Genomic DNA, 19,299 nt, shown 5'->3' with positions numbered 1-19,299 from the left:
TTAAGTGGAGCATGATCCGAAATGGTTATAGAATCATAATCACATTTAATCACTGAAGAGATAAGCCGAGAGTCAATAAAAAAATAATCAATTCTTGACTAGGAATGGCGAACATGTGGAAAAAAAAAGAAAAATCTTTTTCCTGAGGATGCAAAAAACGCCAAATGTCCGTCGACCCAGAATCAGAGAGGAATGAGTTAATCAAAATTGCAGATTTATTGGGTAAGGTCCGTAGAGGAGCAGAACGGTCCAAAACTGGAGATAAGCAAGTATTAAGATCTCCGCCCCAGATCAATGAAAACTCATTCAAATTCAGGAACCGATTAAATAATGATTTATAAAATTCTGGACAGTCCATATTGGGAGCATGAACGTTAACCAAAACTACCTTTTTATTGAATAGTAGACCATTAACCAGTAGAAATCTACCATTCGGATACAACTAATCTTTACTCCTATGCATCTTTACATCTCTTTCTACCTGCCCTCTTGTTCTTTGGTAATGAATGAGTTCTAAATGGTATTTTTAACCTGGCACAGACAGTCACAAGCAGTTTGTTTTTAAGCATTATTTTCCTCTGTTTCTCCTTAGTGAGCCAGGGAGCTCTCAACTTGTTTTTTCTTTTTTGGTTCCTCGGGGAATTTGCCTCCACGTACCTGAACCGTCTCTTCATCAGAGGCAGCTCACCATTAAGTAACAGAATTGCCTGCAAAACTCTAGTTCTAATTTAATTGGGCCAGATCCTCATTCCATTGAAGGTGGTTTTCATTCCAGTTAACTATTTAAGTTACACACACAAAATGCTGGAGGAACTCAGCAGGTCAGGCAGCATCTATGGAAATGAATATATGATTTTTTCCCTCTCCTCTTCTATTTCCCACTTTGACCTCTTACTTCTTCTCATCTACATATCACCTCCCCGTGGGTCCCCTCCTCCTTCTCTTTCTCTTACAGTCCACTCTCCTCTCCTATGAGATTCCTTCCTCTCCAGTCCTTTACCTTTCCTACCCACCTGGATTCATGTATCACCTTATAGCTGTCCTCTTCCTTCCCCTCCCCCCACTTTTTATACTGCCATCTTCCCCTTCCTTTCCAGGTCTGAAGAAGGGTCATGGCCCGAAAAGTTGACTGTTTATTCATTTCCATACTTGCTGCCTGATGTGCTGAGTTCCTCCAGCATTTTGTGTGTACTGCTTTGGACTTCCAGCATCTGCAGAATTTCTCATGTTTTCTATACAAGTTCAAGTTTATTGTCATTCAACTATACCCCAAGGTGCACAACACAGTACATATAACTCACACACAACACATAATCAGAATCAGGTTAATATCACAAACATATGTCATGAAATTTGTTAACTTTACAGTAGCAGTACAATGAAGTACATGATGAATAAATATAGAGGGAAATACAGAGCTACATTAAGTATATATAAGTCTTAAATAATTAAATTAAGTAGTACAAAATAACAGAAATAAAAAAATGGTGAGGTTCAGTGTCCACTTAGGAATTGGATAGTAGAAAGGAAGATGCTCTTTCTGAATTGCTGAGTGTGTGCCTTCAGGATTCTGAACCTCCTTTCTGACGGTAACAGTGTACAGAGGGCCATCCTCAGTAGTGGAGATCCTTAATGATGGACACTGCGGTCCTAAGGCATCACTCCTTGAAGATGTCTTGGGTACTACAGAGGCTGATACCCATGATGGAGCTGACTCATTTTACAAGTTTTTGCAACTTATTTTGATCTTGTGCAGTAGTGCTCCTACTGCCACCCCCCTCATACCAGATGGTGAAGCAGCCAGTCAGAAAGTTCTCCACAGTACTTTTGTAGAAATTTTCGAGTGCTTTAGTTGACAAACCAAATCTCCTCAAACTCCTATTAAATCTAGCCTCTGTCTTGCCTTCTTTATAGCTGCATCAATATGTTGTATCCAGGTAAGGTCCTCAGAGATATTGACACCTAGGAACTTGAAACTCCCAGTTCAGATCCCCCTATGAGGATTGAATTGACTTTATTTCTTACATCCTTCACATACATGAGGAGGAGTAAAATTTTTTATGTTACGTCTCCATCTAAATGTGCAATCATGGTAAATTATAATAAATAGAACAGTCAATGTAACATAGAAATACACTTAAATCAGCGTGAGTTAATCAGTCTGATGGCCTGTTGGAAGAGCCTGCTGGTCTTGGCTTTTATGCTGTGGTACCATTTCCCAGATGGTAGCAGCTGGAAAACAGACATCCTACCTCTCCAGGAAGTTCCAGGAGTCTCCCGCATATTGAGAGCAGCTCCCTGACGCCCGGAAATTATATACAATACCCCGGAAATTGATTTTTTGAGAGGGAGAAGGAGAGCAAGAATCCTGATTGGTTTCTCTTCGTGCTAAGTAGATCTGTCAGTTTTCTCTGTGGGCGGGCTTTACAGTCAACCTCAAAAATAATGACAGTGTTGCTCGCTGCACTGTCTGCAACAGTGACTTTTTTATTGCCCATGGTGGGTTAAAACGTAAATGACATGTTGAGGTGAGTTTAACAGGTGTCATTCGTTCATTAGCATAGCTAATGTTATTTAAACTAGCTGGCTAGCTGCTAAGGAGATACTCTATTGATGTCCTACATGATGAGGCCAAACTCCCTGTAGACTTGCTTAAAGTTGTAATAGAATAAACATGATAATATAAGTACATATTTTAATGTCACATTTTCTGCATATACCCAACTTGGTTTACAGATTAGACAAAATCAATGAACAAAGTATTACATACACCCTTGGAGGTCGACGGTGGGGGGGGGGGGCTACCTCCCTGAAATGAGTTTTTGCAGGGTGGGATATCTGGGAATAGATTGTGGTTGGAGTGACTTGGCTCCCCAATAATCCTAAGGGCCCTTTTTATACACCTGTCTTTGTAAATGTCCTGAATCATGGGAAGTTCACGTCTACAGATGCGGTGGGCTGTCCGCACCATTCTCAGCAGAGTCCTGCAATTGAGGGAAGTACAGTTCCCATACCAGGCAGCGATGCAGCCAATCAGGATGCTTTCAATTGTGCTCCTGTAGAAAATTCTTAGGATTTGGGGGCCCATACCAACTTCCTCAACCGTCTGAGGTGAAAGAGGCACTGCTGTGCCTTTTTCAGCACACAGCTGGTGTGTACAGACCACGAGGTCCTTGGTGACATGGATGCCAAGGAACTTAAAGCTTTTACCCTCTCAGCCCCAGATCCATTGATTTCATTAGGGGTTAGCCTGTCCCTAATCCTCCTGTAATCCACAACTAGCTCCTTTGTTCTTGCAACATTGAGGGACAGGTTGTTTCCTTGACACCACTGTGTCAGAGAGATGACTTCTTCTCTGTAGGCCACCTTGTTATTGATTGAGATAAGGCCAATCAATTTAGTGTCGTTGGCAAATTTAATTAGCAGGTTTGTGTTCCGTCGCCTTACCCTTCCTGAAGTCCACAATCAGCTCTTTGGTCTTGCTGACATTGAATGCAAGGTTGCTGCTGCAACATCACTCAATTAATTGGTATATCTCACTCCTGTACGTCCTTTTGCTACCATCAGAAATTCTGGCAAAAACCCATGATTGTATCATCAGCAAATAATGTACGATAATGCATTTTGGTAAAAGGAACAATAGTGCAGACTATTATCTAAATGTGGAGACAATTCAGACATCAGAGGTGCAGAGGAACTTGGGAGTCATCGTGCAAGATTCCCAGAAGGTTAATTTACAGATGGCATCTGTGGTAAAGAAGGCAAATGCAATGTTGGCATTTATTTCAAGGGGAATAGAATATAAAAGCAAGGAGATAATGCTGAGGCTTTATAAGACACTTGTCAGGCCGTACTTGGGAGTATTGTCAATAGTTTTGGCCCCTTATCTCAGAAAGGATGTGTTGTTATTGGAGAGTCCAGAGAGGTTAACAGGGATGATTCTGGGAATGAAGAGATTAACATACGAGGAGCTTTTGGCAGCTTTGAGCCTGTAATCACAGGAATTTAAAAGAATGCTTGGGGATCTCATGGAAGCCTACTAAATGTTGAAAGGAGTAGATAGGGTGGATGTGGAGAGGATATATCCTATAGTGGGTGTATCGAGAATTAGAGGACACAGCCTCCACATTGAGGGGCAACCCTTTAGAACAGAGGTAAGGAGGAGTTTCTTTAGCCAGAGAGTAGTGAATCTGCGGAATGTTCCGCGGTAGACTGCACAGACTCCACAGACTGCGGTAGATGCCAAGTCTGTGGGTATACTTAAGGCAGAAGTTCATAGATTCCTGGTTGGTCAGGGCATCAAAGGATATGGCAAAAAGGTAGATATATGGTGTTGAGTGGGATCCGGGATTAGCCTATCTCTTATGGTCTAAATTTATAGATGCAGTTTGAACTATGCCTAGCCACACAGACTTGGGTGTAGAGTGTAGTGCAGTGGGCTAAGCACACATCCCTGTTGAACGCCAGTGTTAATTGTCAGCGAGGTGGAGATGTTATTTCCACTTCCTAACTTCCGGTTAAGAAGTTGAGGATCCAGTTGCAGAGGGAGGTAAAGAGGCTTAGGTTCTGTAACTGTTCGATCAGGACTGTAGATGGCGTTAAATGCTGAGCTATAGTCAATAAGCAGCATCCTAACACAGGTATTTGTTTTGTCCAGGTGATCCAAAGCTGTGTGGAGAGCCATTGAGATCGTGTCTGCTGTAGACCTGTTGTGGTGATAGGCAAATTGCAGTGGGTCCAGGTTCTTCCTGAGACAGGTGTTGTTTCTAGCCATGACCAACCTCACAAAGCATTTCATTACTGTAGATGTGAGTGCTACTGGACAATAGTCATTAAGGCAGCTCACTCTGCTCTTCTTGAGCACTAGTACAATTGCTGCCCTTTTGAAACAGGTGGGAACTTCAACTGTAGCAGTGAGATATTGAAAATGTCTTTGAATATTCCCATCAGATGGTTGGCACAGGTTTTCAGAGCCTTACCACGTACACCATCGGGCCCTGCTGCCTTGCGAGGGTTCACACTCCTGAGAGATAGCCTGACATTGACCTCTGAGACAGAGATCACAAGGTCATCGGATCCTGCAGGACCCTCAAAGCTGTGGTTTTATTCTCCTTTTCAAAGTGAGCATAAAAGGCATTGAATTCATCTGAATCATCGCTGCCATTCACGATGTTGGGTTTTGCTTTGTAGAAAGTAATATCCCACAAACCCCCTGACGTGCATCCGATGTCTTCTCCAACCTCTCCTGGAATTGTCTCTTAGCTCCTGAGGTAGCCCTCCACAAGTCATACCTAGTTTTCTTTTACAGACCTGGATCACCAGACTTAAATGCCACAGATCCAGCCCACAGCAGTAAAATTACCACAAATAAATTAACAACTAATAAGGTGCGTGTATGTTATAAGTTAAGATGTAAACTGTATAATGCTACAGGCGCTTCAATCGTGATGAGACCTGAATGGAGTTCAGTAGTCTTATGGACTGGGGGAAGAAGCTGTTTGCCATTCTAACAGTTCTTTTCCAAATGCTATAGCCTAGTGATAGAGGATCAAAGAGATTGGAGATGAATGGGAGGGGTTACTGACAATGCTAAGGGTCCCGCATACCCAGTGCTCCTGATAAATATCTCCAATGGTTGAGAAGCAACCTCGATGAGCCTATCAGCAGTCTTTTAATCCTTTCCAGGGTCTTGTGGTCACTTGCCTTACAATTCCCGTAGCTGATGGTGATGCAACTGCAAGAACACTCTCAATAGTGCTTCTATAAAAATTGATTAGAATGGTGGGGGGAAGCCTCTCTCACCTCAGTCTCCTCAGATGCTACTGTACTTTCTTGACCAAAGAGGTGGTGTCAATGGACTAAATTCCATAACCAGAGTATATCAAGAGCTGATGTTAATATCTGTGATTGCACCAGCAAATTGAGTCAGAATCAGGAAAGGTTGTTTATCTGAATGCACACGCTATTCCTAATGAGAGGTAAGTTGATGGTAGAAAGAGAAATAAGTGGGTATATTCTGATGACCAGTACAGAGGTATAGTTTCAACATGATGAAAGCTGGATAGTAAATATTAGAGGATACAGAACATGGAACATTACTGCACAGTACAGGGCCTTCAACCCACAACTGTGTGCTGGCCTTTGAACTTACTCCGAAATCAATCTAACCTGTCCCTCCTACATAGCCCTCCATTCATCTGTCCTAAATGTCTCTAATGTATCTGCCTCTACCACTACCCTTGGCAGTGCAATCTATGGACCCACTATTCTCTGCGTAAAAAAATCTACTTCTGATATCCCCACTCCCTATACTTTCCTCCAATTACCTTAAAATTATGCACCCTGGCTTCAGCCATTGCTGCCCTGAGATAATGTATCTGGCTGTCCACTCAATCTACAGCTCGTCTCTTATCATCATGTACACCTTTATTAACTTTTAAAGGCAGGTAGATGGGTAAAGGTGTTAATAATGTTACGAGAATACACATAAAATTAAGATGTTTGCTGGCCTGGGCTAGCATCAGTGGCATCAGCAGTTGGTCTGCCACCTGCCCTCAGGGGAAGGAGAGATAAGGAACAATGGAGCAGCGTCTGGAGATGTGTAATGAAGGGATGTGGGAGGGAGAGCTGTCTGGAGCGGCTCCCCCCTTTGAACCCTGAACTGTTTGAAGTGATGGACAGGCGATACCCCAGCAGGGGGATAAAAAGGGACAGGTTCGCTAAGACACACACACACGCCACCCGAGGTAACGAGACCCTGGAAGCGGTGCGCCTCTCACGAGTGGTGAGAAGTACCGGACAACGCACAGGGTGGAAAGGTACGATCAGCGGGAACCCGGTGTGTGTCCGCCCTTGCCTGGGTGCCGGGTTCACTGCAGAGGATCGACCGCATCTGGAGGAGGGGTCACAGTCGGTGACCTCAGGTGACATCACCAAGGACCCGCCCAAAAGCTGTTTGTGAGCCATCTCGCTGGTCTGTGAGCCATCTTGCTGGTCTGTGAGTGAAGCCGTTCTGAATGATGAGTTGTTCCTATTCTATCTCTCTCTTCCCCCACGTTGTCCACCGCCATGGCAACGATTACTGCGAACTGAACTACTAAACTGGACTGAACTTTGAGTCATTTTGAAATTGGTCATTTACCCCTAGACAACGATAGAGCTTGATTGATGCTGTTATCTTAATTCTGTGCACATGTGTGTTTATCATCACTGAACTGTTGCATTTATTATCCTTTCGATTACTGTGTTGCTTGTTTCTGTAATAAAACTTTCTTAGTTCTAGTACTCCAGACTCCAACTGAGTGATCCATTTCTGCTGGTTTGGCAACCCAGTTACGGGGTACGTAACAATAAATAATGAGATTACAACAGTTTTGAGGTATAATAATGGCTCAGAGGGTGAAGATGTCAAATTTGTGCTGATAGAGAGAATAGTAAGTGTACTGTAGAGTGACAGTAGAGTAATAGTAGCTACGGTCTGTAGACTGTTGCCTGTGAAAATCCCAGCAGATCAGCAGTTTCTGAGAAACTCGACCTATTCAGTCTGGCACCAACAATCATTCCACGATCAAAATCACTGAGATATATTTCTTCCTCATTTTGTTTATTGTCGCCGGAGATTTTAACCACGCGAACCTCTAGTCAGTGCTCCCCAAATTCCATCAGTATGTGGACTTTGCAACGAGAGGGGAGAAAGCGTTGGACCTTGTTTATACAAACATTCTTGACGTGTACTGGGCGGAGCCCCGCCCCCACCTCAGTTAGTCAGACCACATCCCTGTTATGCTAATCCCAGCATACAGACCGCTCGTCAGACGCTCCACACCAGTTCAGAAGCAGGTGAAAACCTGGCCAGCAGGAGCCATCTCTGCTCTTCAAGACTGCTTTGAGCACACTGACTGGCACATGTTCAGGGAGGCTGCAACCGATAGCGACTCTACCAACTTAGAGGAGTACACGGCATCAGTGACTAGCTACTTCAGCAAGTGCATCGATGACGTCACTGCGGCCAAAACCATCACTATACACGCTAACCAGAAGCCATGGATGACCGCGGAGGTGCGTGCGCTGCTGAGGACCCGTGACCCCGCCTTCAGAGCAGGCGACAAGGCAGCCCTAACAACAGCGAGGGCCAAACTGTCCCGGGCCATCAGAGAGGCAAAGCGTGCAAATGCCCAGTGAGCCCACAGCCACTTCCAGGACAGCGGCGACACGTGGCGCATGTGGAAGGGAATTCGGGACATCACCAACTACAAGACAACACCTGCTTGTGCTGGTGATGCCTCCCTCCCAGATGCGTTGAACAATTTCTACGCTCATTTCGAGGCGGAAAATGACGTGGTGGCGAGGAAGACCACTCCTCCTCCCAATGACCAGGTGCTGTGTCTTACCGTGGCCGATGTGAGGACAACTCTATGCAGGGTCAACCCACGGAAGGCTGCTGGACCAAACAATAATCCTGGCAGAGTGCTCAGAGGATGTGCAGACCAGCTGGCAGATGTTCTCACTGACATCTTCAACATCTTCCTGAGCAGCACCGACGTTCCAACGTGCTTCAAGGCCGCCACCATCGTCCCCATCTCAACGACTACCGTCCCGTTGCACTCACATCCATCATCATGAAGTGTTTCGAGAGGCTCGTCATGAGGCACATCTTTAAAAAGCCATCTGTATAAAACTCCCATCAAGGTCATTTACCCTTGCAGTTTCTTCGCTCTATCCACAATGATTCAACACCTTCCAACCCTATGTCACTTCTTTCTAATGATCTCATTTCAATCTTTAACAAACAGAGCAATGCCACTCCCCTTACTTTCCTGCCTGTCCTTTCAATACAATGTGTATCTTTGGACTTTAAGCTGCTAGCTATAATCTTTCAGGCATGATTCAGTGATGCCTACAACATCATACATCCCAATCTGTAACTCTGCTGCAACTGATAAGAACCAGTCCATCACAGGTAAAGCCTTCCAGACCATGGAACACATCTACATGGAGTGCTGTTGCAGGAAAGAAGCATCTATCATTAAGGACCCCACCTACCAGGTCAGGCTCTCTTGTTGCTGCTGCCATCAGGAACAAGATACAGGAAGCTCAGGACCCACACCACTAGGTTCAGGAACAGTTACTACCCCTCAACCATCAGGAACAAGATACAGGAAGCTCAGGACCCATACCACTAGGTTCAGGAACAGTTACTACCCCTCAACCATCAGGAACAAGATACAGGAAGCTCAGGACCCACACCACCAGGTTCAGGAACAGTTACTACCCCTCAACCATCAGGAACAAAAACAGGAAGCTCAGGACCCACACCACCAGGTTCAGGAACAGTTACTAACCCTCAACCATCAGGCTCTTGAACCAGAGGAGAAAACTTCTCTCAATCATCAATGAACTGTACAACTTACGGACTCATTTTCGAGGGCTCTTCATCTCATGTTCTCAATATTCATTGCTTATTTATTTATAATGCTTATTATTATTATTATTTCTTTTTTCACTTTCTTTTTGTATCTGGAGTTTTGTTCTCCCTTTTTTGCAGATTAGTTGTTTTTCCTGTTGGGTGTGGTCTCTTATTGATTCTATTGTGTTTCTTGTATTTACTCACAAGAAAATGAATCTTAGGGTTGATTATGGTGACATATACTTAGATAATAAATTTACTTTGAACTGAGGCAACAAATCCAAGTACCACTGGCAAATAAAGAATAACTTGGAGCTGAATGCCTTCATGCCATGGAGATGCATATTAACTTCAGGAGAAATGAGTTTCCTCTCCACCCTCTCATTATCAACAACTCTATAGTTAACATTGTTTCAATATTCCCGTTTCTGGGCATCATTATTTCACAGGAGCTCATGTGAGAAAACCATATCTCCTTCATTAATAGCAACAAACAGCACAGGATGTACTTCTTGTGCCAGTTGGTAAAATTCCATCTTCCCTAGAACACCCCGGTGCAATTCTACACGGCATCATAAAGATAACCCACAGACCAGCCATCACTGTCCGGTCTGGTGCAGCATCCTCTCACAATATATGAAAACCACAGCAAACTGTCAGGTCAGCAGAAAAGGTCACTGGCAGGACTTGGAAGCGGGCAGGTAAGTATCACTACAGACACCCAGCAAACTCCCTTTTCCAAATCTTTCCTTCTGAAAAATGCTATTGGGCTATTAACACAAAACAAACCATTTTAAAAGTTCCTTCCTCCCCACCCCCGCCAGCAACCATTCTAGTTAGCCCTCCCCACCCCCGCCAGCAACCATTCTAGTTAGCCCCCCTCCCCCCACACCCCTCTATCTATTAGCTCAGTCATTGCACTCTAGACATTTTAACCACTTGTTATAATGCTGTTTCCATTGCAAATACATGCTGGTATTTATGTAATTTCATATCCATACTTAAACTTCTAACTTTATTTTTTATATATTTCTTTATAATGTTTTGTTGCATGGCACACCAACACATCATGGTAAATTCCTAATACATGCAAATATATATGGCAAATACATGTTGACAGTGAAGGTGGTGCTGATTATAGAGGAATCTAGATAGGGAAGTGGACCAAAGAGTGGCAGATGAATTTCAACACAGACATGTGTGAGGTGATTCATTTGGAAAGTCAAACCAGCATAGGACTTATGCTACGTACAGTACAGAACAAAGCAGTGTAATGGAACAGAGAGACTCGGGAGCATGTGCATAGGTAGTTGAAAAGTGGCATCACAGGTACACAGAGTGATGAAAAAGGTGTTTAGTACACTGGCCTTTATCAGTCAGAGCACTGACTATAGGACATCGGATATTATATTATTCTCCACTCTGGCTCCTTACCACTTTTCCTCACCTGCCCCTGGTGGCCCTCCTTCTTCCCTTTCTCCCATTGTCCTCTCTCCTTTCAGATCTCCTTCTCCCCAGCTCTTTATCTTTCCCACCACTGGTTTCACCTGACACCTTCCAGCTAGTTTTCCTTCCCCTCCCCCTACCTTTTTATTGTGGCATCTTCTTTCTCCCCTTTCCAGTCCCGAGGAAAGGACTCGGCCAAAAAGTTGACTGTTTATTCATTTCCATGGATGCCCCCTGACCTGCAGAGGTCCTCCAGCATTTTGTGCGTCTCTCTGGATTTATAACATCTGCAGAATCTCGTGTGTTTATATTATATTTGGTATATGTTGTTTGTGAAGCTGCACTTGGGAGTACAATGCACAGTTTTAGTTAAGTACCCCATTTCAATCATTCTCAATGGCTAGACCAAAGATCAATCTGTACGATGAAACCCCATCCAGCTGAAGACTGGAGACTTGTCCTGGGCTTGGAGCAGAGTGTGTGGTGTGTGGACAGGAGAAAAGGGGTTTGATTTACTGCTGTGTGTTCTGTATTGTTCTGCCAAGCATGCTGTGTTGGTGCCAGGATGTGTGATGACAGTTGAGGGCTGCCCACCAGCACATCCTTAGGTTGTGTTGTTTGTTTCTGTAAACAATGCATTTCACTGTATGTTGCCATGTACCTGTGGTAAGTAAATCTGAATATAAAATTGGGTTATAAACACAAGAGATTCTGCAGGTGCAGGAGCTCTAGAACAACTCACAAAATGCTGGGACTCAGCAGGTCAGAAAGCATCTATGGAGAGGAATAAACAGTTGACATTCTGGGCCAAAACCCTTCACCAGGACTGTCAAGGGGAAAGAAGCCAGAATAAGGTGTGGTGGGTGGGGGAGGTGAGAAATACAAGCTAGTAGTTAATAGGGGAAACCAGGTGAGGTGGGAGGGGAAGGAAACTGCAAGGAGTGAAGAAAAGATTTACCAGGATGTTTATTCCTTAGGACATATGATAAGGAAAGGTGGCCTCATATAAGTCTTTAAAATTATGTGACGCATTGATAATGTGGACGATAAATCTTCACCCCAGGGTAGACGAGTCTAAAACTAGGGGGCATAGGTCAGATGAAGGGAAAAGATTTAAATAGGCTATAACTTCTTCAGTTATAGGGTGGGACGAACTGTCCGGGGGGGGGGGGGTGTGGTACAATGGTGAGATTTAAGGAGCAGGTACATTATTGTTTAATTTAAGGAGATACAACGGTGCCATTTAAGGAGGTAAGAGGGAGGGGTGGAGATCTGGTGGCAGAGATACGGGCCGGCCGAACGCAGGATTTTGGGAGGAGCCGTGTGGGGTACTCGGCCAAAGGGCCTGTATCTCTCCCTACCTCTGCCGCCGTTCTGTCCTTACCTACTCCGACGACCAAGAGAGCCGCCAGCAGCGGCCGGCCGTCCCCAATCAGGCCCATCGGCGCTTTCCCCCTAAACGTCCGCGGCAAGCAGCGGTAAAGGGCCACTGGAACGCGTACGCGCGTGCACGGCCAGTCGCGGGAGCCCGTACCGAGACCAACCAGCCCAAGCAACCGTGCCAGGAATGCCTGGAGCGAGCGAGCGCACAGCCACGGGAACCCGAACCGTGCCGGGAATGCCTAGAACGAGAGCGCGCACAGACACGGGAACCCGCGCCATCTGGAGAAAGACCCGGCGGGGGGGGGGGGGGTGGTGAGGTTACACCCAGAGATCCTACTAAGTTGTTGCGCAAATTGATAAGGTGGTTACAAAGGCGTATGGAGTGTTGACAAAGCAGAGGGGTTGAATTCAGGAGTCGTGATATAATGTTGCAGCTCTATAAAACCTGGTTAGACCACACTTGACATATTGTGTTTAGTTCTGGTCGCCCTGTTCTTTAAGGTTGTTATAACCGGAGGTGGCAGTGGGAATAAGCTCCCACTACTTATTAAATGCTCCCAATGGCGTGTGTCTCAAATAGCCTCTAACGATCAAGTCCAGCACCCGCCCTTCACGTGTGCTTAGCTACTAAATCTGACGAAACCGTTTCTACTGACAGAAATGGCAAAAAAGCTGTTAAATGCAGCACACAAAATGCTGGAGGAACTCAACAGGTCTGGTGCTTTAAAGCCAGTTGCTTGGGCAGATGGGGCTCGTCGGCCCAGGATAGCAGCTCATCTAGGAGAAGGAAAGCGCTGATTTAAAACTCCAACACGAGGAAGTCTGCAGATGCTGGAATTTCAAGCAAAACATATAAAAGTTGCTGGTGAACGCAGCAGGCCAGGCAGCATCTCTAGGAAGAGGTACAGTCAACGTTTCGGGCCGAGAGCCTTCGTCAGGACTAACTGGACATCGGTTGACATCTGGACAGATCATGAAACCCAGTTAGTCCTTTAACATCTGCCGGACGATGCTGAGGATGTTCTACGAGTCTGTAGTGGCCAGTGCGATAATGTTTGCTGTTGTGTGCTGGGGCAGCAGGCTGAGGGTAGCTGACACCAACAGAACCAACAAACTCATTCGTAAGGCCAGTGATGTTGTGGAGATGGAACTGGACTCTCTGACGGTGGTGTCTGAAAAGAGGATTCTGTCCAAGTTGCATGCCATCTTGGACAATGTCTCCCATCCACTACATAATGGACTGGTTGGGTACAGGAGTACATTCAGCCAGAGACTCATTCCACCGAGATGCAACACTGAGCATCATAGGAAGCCATTCCTGCCTGTGGCCATCAAACTTTACAGCTCCTCCCTTGGAGGGTCAGACACCCTGAGCCAATAGGCTGGTCCTGGACTTATTTCCTGGCATAATCTACATATTACTATCTAACTATTTATGGTTTTATTATTACTATTTAATTATTTATGGTGCAACTGCAACGAAAACCAAATTCCCCTGGGATCAATAAAGTATGACTATGACTATGACAATGGTACTGCCCTGGCTTGCGTATCACCTAGACAGCCGAGGCGCATCATCCATGGTCGACCTCAACCAAAAGAGGTCCTCTGGTTGTCTCATCAGTGGAAAGATGTGGAAATTTTATTGAGAGTGCAGGGGAGATTTACCAGGATGCTGTTTGGATTAGAGAGCATGCTCTTATGAGGATAGGCTGAGTGAGCTGGGGCTTTTCTCTTTGGAGTGAAGAAGGATGAGAGGTGACTTGATAGAGGTGTTGAAGATAATAAGAGGCATGGATTGAGAGGACAGCCAGAGACTTCTTCCTAGGGCGGAAGTGGCTAATATCCGGGGGCGTAATTTTAAGGTAATTGGAGAAAAATGTAGTGGGGATATTGGAGGTAGTTTTGTTTAGAGATTGGTAGGTGCATGGAATGTGCTGCTAGGGGTGGTGGTAGAAACAGATACATCAGGGACATTTAAGAGACTCTTAGACAGGTACATGGATAAAAGATAAATGGAGGGCCATGTAGGAGGCATGGTAATGTTGATCTTTGAGTAGTTTGAGGGCCCAGGGGCCTGTATGGTACTATAATGTTCAATGATAAACTAAACAACATCTTGCATTGCAATGAGCTACAATAAAACATACAATACTTAATTTAATAATATGACAAAGTATTGCACGGTTGCACTCACTAATGATCATAAAATATAATTATCAAGCAAGTAAAGAAAAAGACGGTAATCATGTATTTTACCAATTTAAAAGTAATTACCTACTTACCAATGCCACCAATGAGAAGTTTCACAATAATTTCCACAAAGGGTCAGGCGTAATATGTGTTCAGGGGTCTGAAGCAACTCTTGTTCCTGTGTCATCTGCTGACCTGTGGTACCGCAGCCATGATGTGATAAACGGCTCAGGATTCCACTGAACTAGAGGTGGTCCGTGTAGTTTAACAAACATAAGTGATGATACATGATTTATGAGAATTCTTGAGTGTGTTGTTGTTATTATCAAGTTCATGTGACTGAATCCTCTCTCACACTCAGCAGTACTGTGACACTAAGCAAAGCTATCAGACGATTGATGCAAATGAGAAAGATAAGAAAGACAATGGAGAAACATTCAAAATGCTAATAAGAGAGAAGGGAGGGATTAACGGAAAAGAAACACAATTCAGAATATTGACTGACCAGTTGCTTTGAACCTGAACTGTTTGAAGTTTGATGGACAGGTGATATCCCAGCAGGGGGATAAAAAGAGCAGGTTTGTTAAGGCACGGAACACACCACGAGACCACGAGACCCTGGAAAGAGCAGTGTACCCCCACAAGTGGTGGGAGTTTGGAGGTCCGGTTTGCGGGAACCAACCAGAGGCTCACAGGGTGTAAAGGTACGATCAGTGGGAACCTGGGGTGTGTATCCGCCCTTGCCTGGGTGCCGGGTTCACCGCGGAAGAACGATCGTATCTGGAATGGAGGGGTCACAGTCGGTGACTACAGCGGGGATTAGAAGACATAAAAGGGTCTGCCCAAAACCAACTGCGAGGACGTCAGAGGTCTGCCTGAACCAAATTGCATCTCTCTCTCTCTCTCTCTCCAATGGTACAACAACAGCGATTACTGTGAACTGCACTAAACTGAACTGAACTCTGCTTCACTTAAGACTGATCATTTTACCCCTAGACTGCGATAGAGCTTGGTTGATTTCTATCACCCTATTTCTGTGTATATGTGTGTATTATCATTGCTAACCTGTTACATTGATATCCTTATGATTAGAGTACTGTATTACTTATGTCTTTAATAAAACTTTATTAATTCCTAGTAATCCAGACTCTAACGAGTGTTCCATTTCTGCTGTTTTGGCAACCCAGTTATGGGGTACGTAACATAAGTGGGGACTCGTCTGGGACCTTGAATGCCAAAATTGGGACTGGGTAGATTGATTGGGTTAAAATTCCCGAAAGAAAGAAAGGACAAACAGCAGAAATAGAGATTGAGGAACTTCTAAAGGCGCCAACCTTGGAGGCATTAGAGGATGCCAGGAAATCAGAATTGGTGACTGTTGCCAAACGGTTGAATCTTTTTAAGGGGAAGCCGACAATGAGGAGAGCAGAGATGCACAGAGCTATCATTGAGCTAAAGGTGTGTTTCCTCAAGGGGAGCTGGAGGTGGTGTCTATGAGCAAATCTGGTGGAGAAGCAGTGCAGCTGCAGATGGAAAAATTGAGACTCGAGCAGGGGTTCCGAATGAAGCAGTTAGAACGGGAAGACAGAGTACAGCAGTTGGAACAGGAAGAGAGAGTACAGCAGTTGGAACGAGAAGAGATATACAAGCAGTTAGAACGGGAAGAGAGAGAGAAGCAGAAGGAAAGGGAGTTTGAGCTGGAGAAGTTAAGGATGACGCTAGAGAGGGGCCAAATGCCGAACCAAGTTGGAGGGTTCAGGGCGACCCAGGAGGTTAGGTTGGTTCCCCCATTTGAGGAGGCCGATGTTGATCAGTACTTTCTACATTTTGAAAAAGTCGCTGCAAGTCAGGACTGGCCGAGGGATAAGTGGGCTGTTTTGCTTCAGAGCGTACTTAAAGGGAAAGCTCAGCAAGCTTACTCGGCATTGTCCGCAGAAGATGCCCAGAGGTATGATGTGGTGAAAGAGGTTATACTCAGGATATATGAATTGGTCCCGGAGGCATACCGGCAAAGGTTCCGGAATGTGAGGAAGCAGTGGGGCCACACGTATTTAGAGTCTGCCCGTGAGATGCAGATGTATTGTGAGCATTGGTGCGCCTTGAAAGGGGTCAATGGGGATTATGACAGACTGCTACAGCTAATACTGATTGAGCAGTTTAAAGGTTGTGTCCCTGAAGGTATAAGGCCCTATCTAGATGAGAAAGAGGCAGAAACCTTAGCCACAACTGATAAATTAGCGGATGAATACGCGTTAACACACAAAGCAAAGTTTACCCCGAGTAAAAGCTACCAGAAGGGTAGTCAAGAGGGCGGAGAGAGTCCGCCAGAAAATCCATGAAAGTAAGCTGGGGACTAGCGAGAAGGATAAGGAAGACAGGAAGCAGTTTGGTAGGAAATCTCCTGGGGTCATATGCTATAATTGTGGGAAAGCCGGTCACATTGCGTCCAGGTGTTTTGCCCCAAAGAAGAAGATGGGGAAAGGAAAAATGACGACTCCGACTGGCTGTATTGAGCCGGCAAACAAACCGCTAGGGGAGAAGAGGTCTGATAAAGTTCAGGAAGGGCGCAAGAAGTTTATTTCGGCCGGATTGGTGTCGGTGAAGGAGGAGTCAAACCCAGTTCCAGTACGGATCTGGAGAGACACTGGGGCTTGTCAGTCATTGATCTTAAGGAGGGTGTTAGACTTTAGTGCAGAGACCGAGACTGGGGAGGTCAGTGTGATAAAAGGCATTGGGAAAGGAACTGAAGCAGTACCTTTGCACCAGATACACCTAAAAAGTGACTTGGTCTCCGGACCGGTCACGATAGGGGTGAGGCCCAAATTACCGATGGAAGATGTGGAGGTCTTACTCGGTAATGACCTTGCAGGCGGAGATGTGTACCCAGCAGTAAAGCTGACAAGCAAGCCTGCCAGGACTGAGGACCTGCCCATGGACTCATAGGCTTATCCTGTTTGCGCAGTGACTCGGCGCATGTCCAGAAAGGCTACCGAAGCGAATGTAGATTTAGCTGAGATGTTTTTACCAGCCTTGTACCAGGAAGGGTTAGAAAGTGAGAAGAAGGAGCATAGTGGAGCTGAAGGAAATGAGAGAGTTGAGGTAGATTTATCATTAGCGAGGAAGGAATTTATACAGGCACAGGAACGAGACGAGGAGCTGATAGTTTTGACAGAGACAGCTCTCTCCGAAGCAGAAATAAAAAGGGAGCCAGTGGGCTATTATGTGAAGGAGGGGGTACTGATGAGGAAGTGGAGACCAAGTACCGTGCCCGCAGCTGAGGAGTTGGGGGTGGTACACCAGGTGGTAGTACCGAAAATTTATAGGGATGAGATTTTTAACCTGGCCCACAAGATACCCCTCAGTGGACATTTTGGACTGAGGAAAACAGTCGATAGAATTATGAAAGAGTTTTACCGGCCGAACATGAGGAAGGATATTATTGAATATTGTAGGCGATGTCATTTATGTCAGGTGGTAGGAAAGCCGAACCAGGTCCTGCCTAAAGCACCCCTTCGACCGATACCCACTTTCAGGGAATCTTTCTCCTGAATAATTTTGGATTTTGTCGGTCCCCTGTCCAGAACTGCGAGTGGGCGGGAGTATGTGATGACAATGATGTGCGCCACCACCAGGTTTCCGGAGGCTGGGCCCCTGGCAAGCATCAAGGCTCCCGCAACAGTAAAGGCACTTGTGAAATTTTTCACTACGATAGGGCTGCCCAGGGAAATCCAGTCAGATCAGGGGAGTGTCTTCACATCTCACACATTCCAACGGATGTTGGATGAGATGGAAGCAAAGCAGATTTTGGCCTCCGCGTACCACCCAGAGTCCCAAGGGGCGTTGAAAAGATTCCACGCAACATTAAAGACCATGATTAAAATTCATTGTCAAGAGAACGCTAGGGACTGGGATGATGCCTTGCCTCTTCTGCTATTTGCCGTAAGGGACACAGTTCAGGAGTCACTGGGGTTCAGCCCATTCGAGCTCGTCTTCGGTCATTGGCCCAGAGGACCCCTGACCTTACTGAAAGAGCAATGGTCCAGTCCGGCAGTACAAGTCAATGTAATTGACTATGTTTTAAAATTTTGTGAGAGGCTTAAAAGGATCTGTGACTTTGCCAAAGAAAATCTACGACACTCCCAAATTAAAATGAAACAGTGGTATGATAGATGTGGCTGTGAACAAGTGTTTCAAGTGGGCGATCGGGTCTTAGTTCTGTTTCCAGTGGTAACCAACCCCCTCCAGGCAAGATTCCACGGTCTGTACAAGATGATTAAAAAGATAGACTCTTTGAATTATGTTATCGAAACGCCAGACAGGCATAAACCAACACAATTAGTACACATTAATATGTTAAAAGCTTACCACGATCAGATAGCAGATCTAGTTGGTGTTATCACGAAAATTAATGAGGCTGGGGTGCCAAATGATAAGGGGAAGACCCATCTTGAAAAGATAAATATGGTGCCGACCAGATTGAAGAACTCTATTGTTTTGGCCAACTTTGCTGATAAGGTTTCTTACTTAACCCCCGAACAGAGCGAGCTGCTGATAAAGCTAATTAACCAGCATGCTGATGTGTGTCCGGATGTCCCGAGGCGATGCAAAGGGACGGTACATGATGTTGTCGTCACCTCAGACCAGCCTATTAAGCAACACCCCTATAGGATGAACTTGGAAAAGGGCAAGCTAGTGGAGAAAGAAATTGAACACATGCTAGCCACAGATATTATTAGGCCATCCAAATCAGAATGGGCGTCTCCCTGTGTGGTTGTCCGGAAAGTCGATGGGAGCATACGATTCTGTACAGATTACAGAAAAGTGAACGCCATCACAAAAACTGATGCTTACCCCATCCCAAGGGTAGACGA

At 45.3% G+C, this 19,299-nt stretch overlaps 1 protein-coding gene across 1 annotated transcript in view; it reads right to left on the bottom strand.

Annotated features, from left to right (window-relative positions):
• shisa4 (shisa family member 4) overlaps positions 1–18,090 on the bottom strand; it is a 140,675-nt gene extending 122,585 nt beyond the window's left edge. The window contains exons 1-2 of the mRNA XM_063065089.1: positions 17,956–18,090; positions 12,237–12,474 (exon numbers count right to left, since the gene is read on the bottom strand). Coding sequence (XP_062921159.1) covers positions 12,237–12,474; positions 17,956–18,090 — 373 coding nt within the window. The remainder of the gene's footprint in view (positions 1–12,236; positions 12,475–17,955) is intronic.
• Positions 18,091–19,299: the final 1,209 nt, after the last annotated feature.

Source organism: Mobula hypostoma, chromosome 13 (genome assembly GCF_963921235.1).
Source record: "Mobula hypostoma chromosome 13, sMobHyp1.1, whole genome shotgun sequence".
In the NCBI taxonomy this organism is placed as follows: domain Eukaryota; kingdom Metazoa; phylum Chordata; class Chondrichthyes; order Myliobatiformes; family Myliobatidae; genus Mobula; species Mobula hypostoma.
The sequence above is the reverse complement of the archived record's forward strand: the minus strand, read 5'-3'. Positions and strand labels throughout refer to the sequence as shown.